The 6088-nt window shown below is 27.6% G+C and overlaps 1 protein-coding gene across 1 annotated transcript; it reads left to right on the forward strand.

Annotated features, from left to right (window-relative positions):
• The first annotated feature begins 2308 nt into the window (after positions 1-2308).
• LOC131611190 (amino acid transporter AVT1I-like) lies at positions 2309-5641 on the forward strand. Its single transcript, XM_058883286.1, has 4 exons — positions 2309-2447; positions 3198-3360; positions 4356-4963; positions 5067-5641. The coding sequence occupies exons 1-4, from the start codon at positions 2424-2426 to the stop codon at positions 5592-5594; spliced, it is 1323 nt and encodes a 440-aa protein (XP_058739269.1). The 5' UTR covers positions 2309-2423; the 3' UTR covers positions 5595-5641.
• Positions 5642-6088: the final 447 nt, after the last annotated feature.

Genomic DNA, 6088 nt, shown 5'->3' on the forward strand with positions numbered 1-6088 from the left:
TATTTAAAAGTTTCTGAAATGTAGTTGTTGAAATTTGAAGGCATGTCTCCTCTAAATACTTTTCCCTTGGTTTTCAACTCAACAAAGAGAATAAATAATATTTAAAAAAAAATATTAAAAAATGGAGCGCATATGATTTATTCTTCGCTTGTTCGTTGGTTAAGGTGAAAGATTTGTCAAATAATATTCTATTTGTAATAGTAATGTTTGCATCATACTACACAACATGATTGTTAAAGATGAACGACACACATTTGGACGTGATTTTGATTACTCTTATGATCATGAAGATAACAACATCTCAACAATTGAAACATTTAACGCTTTTCATCCGAATCGTGCAACAAGACTATAAAGAATAACAAATCTTTGTGAAAAATAAATTCATCGACTACTTCAAGCATATCAAGTGGAGCATATTTGTGAACACTTTGAACATGAAAATGACAAAATTTAAATTTGTTGACAATGTGATATTAGTTATTTTTTTCTTTTTAAATTATTGTTCTAGAAATTTAAATTTATTTGATTTATTTATTTATTTTATTTTGTACAAATATTAATTTAAATAATTTAAATAATATTTTAAGTTAAAATAAAATGTAATATGAGTAAAATGTCAATCGATAACGTAAATTTGTAGAATCTAATATGAGATATTTAATGTTGGATTGTAAGAGTTAAAATTGAATAGATTACTTTAAGACGAAGGTGAGGTTGTAAAATAAATTTAAAAAAACTCAAAAAAATTATACAATTAATTTATGATTAAATAAGTTTTTGTCCTTATAAATATCTCAAATTTGATTTTTAGTCCTTATAAAAAAATATAATGTTTTAATCCTTATAAAATTATTTTTGCATGACGTGTTAGTCTTTCTACAAAAACAAAAATTACGTACATAAATAATTTTATAGGAATTAAAACATGAATTTTTTTACAAGGATTAAAAATCAAATTCAGTTGTTTTGTAGGATACAAAATATATTTAACACATTAAGGTATTATCCCATGAAATTACAACTAAATTTAAAAGGTAATAATTGCTCTTTCCATCTCTAATAATTTGCTCTTTAAATTTTTTTATTTTAATTCATCTTTCACTTAAAAACTCTCTTTCGGTGACAAAATGTTAATGCATTGTTTTTAGCATAGTGGTGGCTCACTTTCACATCAGTAACAGGACACATGCATGTTGAGTCAATCAACAGTCAGCAGTCTCTCTACACCCTAGCATTAAAATCCATAACCGCCTTTTGATTCTTCAACCATTGTTTTCAGTGGCGGAACCAGGACCTTAGGTTAGGGGATGCAATTTTATATATATATTAAATTATATTATTTATTGAAAAAAAGTATTAAAGTACTATGCATTTTAATTTGAGTGTTAATTTATTTTATAGATCAACAATAAAGAAATTTAAATTAATTCTATTATTGGCAAAAATTTTAATTAATATAATATTATTATAATTAATTGATATATTTTTAATATAAAATGCAGTTTTAACTTGTACAATTACTTAGATATCTAGATAATATGTTTACATGTAAAAATGTTAGTGATTATTAACTATATCAATACAACAACTAACATGTCATTTATTGCAACTCATATTTTTAGAGAGGGTGACAGCTGTGCAAACTTTCTAACTAATATAGAACTTACGGTTCCTGGATATACTAATTATATTTTGATTTCTGATTTTTTGAGAGCCAATTTTGTAAAGAAGAGACTTAGTTTGCCGTTCTTTAGATTTTATTCTCCTTGAGTGAGTTTTGGTGTAGTCTTCCCACTTCTTTTATATCATTTTTTTCTATTATATACTCTTATTCAAAAAAAAGAATACAAAAATTTATTCAAAATAACTCTAATATTACATTAAATTTTAGAAAGCAATAGAGTAGAAGAATTTTTCTTAATAAATAATCAATTATGGAAGAAAAAATTGTAATACATATTTCATTTGTACTAGTATTTTCTTTCAAATTATATATATTACAGAAAGTTAAGTCATAAGTTGTGTTGTGGTTTCGTGGCAATGATTTTTGAAGCCAACAAAATGTATCTACTTTGATTTTTGGCATTTTGTAAAACATTTTAATATTTTATTATTATTATTATTAATTAGTGTTTCCCTTGAAATCCGTGTTTAATGGATGCTAGAAATATTTGCACGTGAACTGTGTAATTAAAACTGTGCAGTGGTGCAAACCTTCAAAGTTGAGGGGTGCAAATTTAATAAACATTAGATTATTAGCCTAGTTTTATAAACTTGAGTTGGTGCAGCTGCACCCTCTGAAAATAGTGTAGGTCCGCCCCTGATTGTTTTCACATATAACTATGCTAAAATAAATCAATCTACTGGTTTTCTACAAAAGTTTAGATTTTGCTAGATCCATCTAATTTTAATATTGGTGCATGTCACTGAAAGAAAATCCACTGGTTTGTTCTTTCTCTCATTCTCTTAAATTCTCTCTTCAGCTGGTTTTTTTTCTACAAAAGTTTAGATATTGCTAGATCCATCATCTATCTAAATCTATCTCAAGTCCAATCCTCATTATTCTTTTTCTTCTTTCACAAATCACATCATCATTATAGAAATGCAAAATTATGAGATGAGTTAGTTGAATAATAATTTAATAGGCACTAGACAATTGGAGCGTGGAAATAAATGGTGGAGGCCCGATAGCGGAAACCATAGAAGGTGGCCCACCGAATCTTAAACGAGGCTCTGATACCATGTTAAGAAGTGTGGTTAGGCATAACTCAACTCTTCAAAACCGGCTAATAGGGTGAGGATTGACCTCACTTATAAAGACATGTTCAGATCATATATTATCTGATGTGGGACTCTTAACAACATATTTAAAAGTGCAAAAATAAAAAAAAAAATGATAAAAAAGACGAGCTAAATAGTATGACAAATAGAAAAATTGTAATTAATTATGTACTTGAAGTTTCTATCTGTAGTATATAGCATTGTTCATAAAATATTCAAAATTAAGCATCTAGAAAATTGATGCATGTGGCTGAGACCATATTTTTCTGTTCATCATTCATTATAAAACTATATTCTATCTCACATTTAATGTTCATGAATGATCCAAAAATTTTGTCAACCGCTACTGCATTTGTCCAGAGTTATATAAATATCTCATAATGTGCTTTCATTTTTTCCACCTTTGCTGATAGATCTCAAAGATGGCGGTAACTTCTGTCCAAACCAACTTAAATTTTCCTTTACTATATGAGGGGAGTCTAGTTGATGAGGAGAAATTCATATCCTCTGATGCTCCAAATAAAAATGAAGTATCTTTTATTCGAACATGTCTCAATGGACTCAATGCAATTGCAGGTTTAATTTTACTCTATACTCCTTAACATAAACTTGTATATTATATGATTATATTTTATATATTGCCAGTGCACAATCAGTAACACATTAGTTTTTTTAATGACTTTTAAGGTAAGAACAATAATGTATATTATTTATTTTTCTTGAAAAATAACCAATAAAGTTTTATTTTATATAAAAAATTTATAATGTTTATAGTCCTGGTTGAATAGACTTTTGAATATGTAAACTTTGACATTTATTAAAACTTAAAATTATATTTCTATAATATATAAATGTTTTCATTTTTTTCACAATGCGGAATTTTAATTTCTTGGATAAAAATCAGATATCTTTTACCCGCGCAACTACAGAACTTTCGATTAAGAAAAAAGAGATTTCTTATAATTATTGATTTATTCAAATATTCAATTATTCATTTTACGAATTTAGCAAAAAGCCTTTGTTTTATTTGTCGTAATTGTAATTGATTTGTAATTTTTTTTTGTCGGGCTATCCCCTTTTATCTCAGCGTAAAGGGGTTGAAGGACCCTTAGACCATCTCCAATGGTGCAACTCATTTTTTAGTTCTTTATGGGTCCCACCAGCCATATCATCTCAAAATAATTTATTTAATATTTATTTTATTGGTGTAATTCAAATGAGTCCCACAACTTTACCACATAAATTAATTTGATTGGGTACCACAATTTTTTACTAGTTACATTGCAATGCAACTCTACTATGACATGGCAAATTATTTTAATATTTAATTATTATATTGATGTCTAGGTGGAGAACTCATTGAAAAATACTACCATTGGAGATGCTCTTAGTTCTCCGTTTTTTATATTATCTTGTTTACTGAAAAAGAAAAAGAAAAAAGAGATTTCTTACAATTTCATCATCCAAGTGCTCTTGAATTGTCAAAGATAGTGAATTTAATTATAATTTTGACGTTTCTAACATTAAGAAAAATATGCCAATGATTGTTTATATGATTTTGATTTTTTTAGGTGTTGGAATACTATCAGTTCCATATGCTTTAGTCTCTGGAGGGTGGCTAAGTTTAGCACTTTTATTTTCTATTGCTTCAGTCGCATTTTATACTGGTGTATTAATGAAAAGATGTATGGAAAAACATTCCAACATAAGAACATTTCCTGATATGGGTGAACTTGCATTTGGAAAAACTGGAAAAATAATAGCATCAGCATCAATGTATACTGAGCTCTACTTGCTTGAAATAGGTTTCTTAATTTTAGAAGGAGACAATTTGAGTAACTTATTTCCTATTGAAGAGTTTCAAGTGGCTGGAATATCAATTGGTGCAAAGCAACTCTTTGTGATATTGGTTGCACTAATTATTTTGCCAACAATTTGCTTGGATAATCTGAGTTTGATTTCTTATGTATCTGCAAGTGGTGTCTTTGCTTCTGCAATTATCTTTTTATCAATATCATGGATTGCAGTTTTTGATGGAGATATTGTTCAACAAAAGGGTGATTTAGTAAATTGGAATGGCATTCCTACAGCTGTTAGCTTGTATTCTTTTTGCTATAGTGCACACCCCGTTTTTCCAATTCTCTACACTTCCATGAAGAACAAACGTCAATTTTCGTATGTAAGTTCTTTCGCATTTTTTATAAATTTTTTCTCATATGATAAAATGTTTATCGGTCAAAATCTCCATTCTTATGTATATATATGTTTCCATTAAATTGCAGGTCCTAATTGTATGCTTTATGTTAGCAACGTCTGTTTTTGCATCGATCGCTATAGTTGGTTATTTAATGTTTGGTTCAAAAGTTGAATCACAAGTAACATTAAACTTACCACTAGATAAATTAAGTTCAAGAATTGCAATATACACAACCTTGCTAAGTCCAATATCTAAGTTTGCTTTGGTTGCAATGCCAATTACAAATGCTTTAAAAGAGTTCCTTCCAAGGACATACAAGAATAATAAAATCACCCACATCTTTTTGAGTATTGTACTTCTAAGTAGTATTGTTATTGTGACATTGACTCTTCCATTTTTTGGAACTCTCATGGCATTGGTTGGAGCATTTCTTACTGTCACAGCTTCTTTTCTGCTTCCTTGCTTGTGTTACTTGAAGATTTCAGGAAGTTATAGGAAATGTGAATTTGAGACAGTGATGATAGTAGTAATAATATTTGTAGCAATAGTTATGGGAATTTCCGGGACATACACTTCAGTTGTTGAACTAGTACAAAAGTCTTCTAACAAATAGAAGATTTATGAAGCGATGTATTTTATATAAAATTTAGTCAAATTCTACTTTGCTTGTTAATGGAAAATTTAAAGTGTCTTTGGATGAGGTAATTTAGAATTTTCAAGAAATTTAGAATTTTAAGTATTTTAAATGATTCAATCGAAAGGCATTAAATTTTTAAATTATTTTGTTTGGATGGAGTAGTAAAATGATTCATAGTTAATTTTTTGGATCATTTTCATAATTTTTTAAAATTTTGGGCCAAATTTAAAATATTAAAAATAGGGACCAATTTGCAATTTTTGAAAATTTGAAGGACTAGTTTGTAAAATATGAAAATTATCAAGAACTTATTTGCAATTTTTAAATATTTTATAAGTGGATTTGAAATTTTCGTAAAATATGAGGACCATCTGGCAAAATTTGAAAAACTAATATTAAACAATTTAACATTTGCAATATATAGAATGGGGAACAATTTCAAATTCTTTACTTTTGAGTATCATTTGAAA

Source organism: Vicia villosa, linkage group LG6 (assembly GCF_029867415.1).
Source record: "Vicia villosa cultivar HV-30 ecotype Madison, WI linkage group LG6, Vvil1.0, whole genome shotgun sequence".
Classification (NCBI taxonomy): Eukaryota; Viridiplantae; Streptophyta; class Magnoliopsida; order Fabales; family Fabaceae; genus Vicia; species Vicia villosa.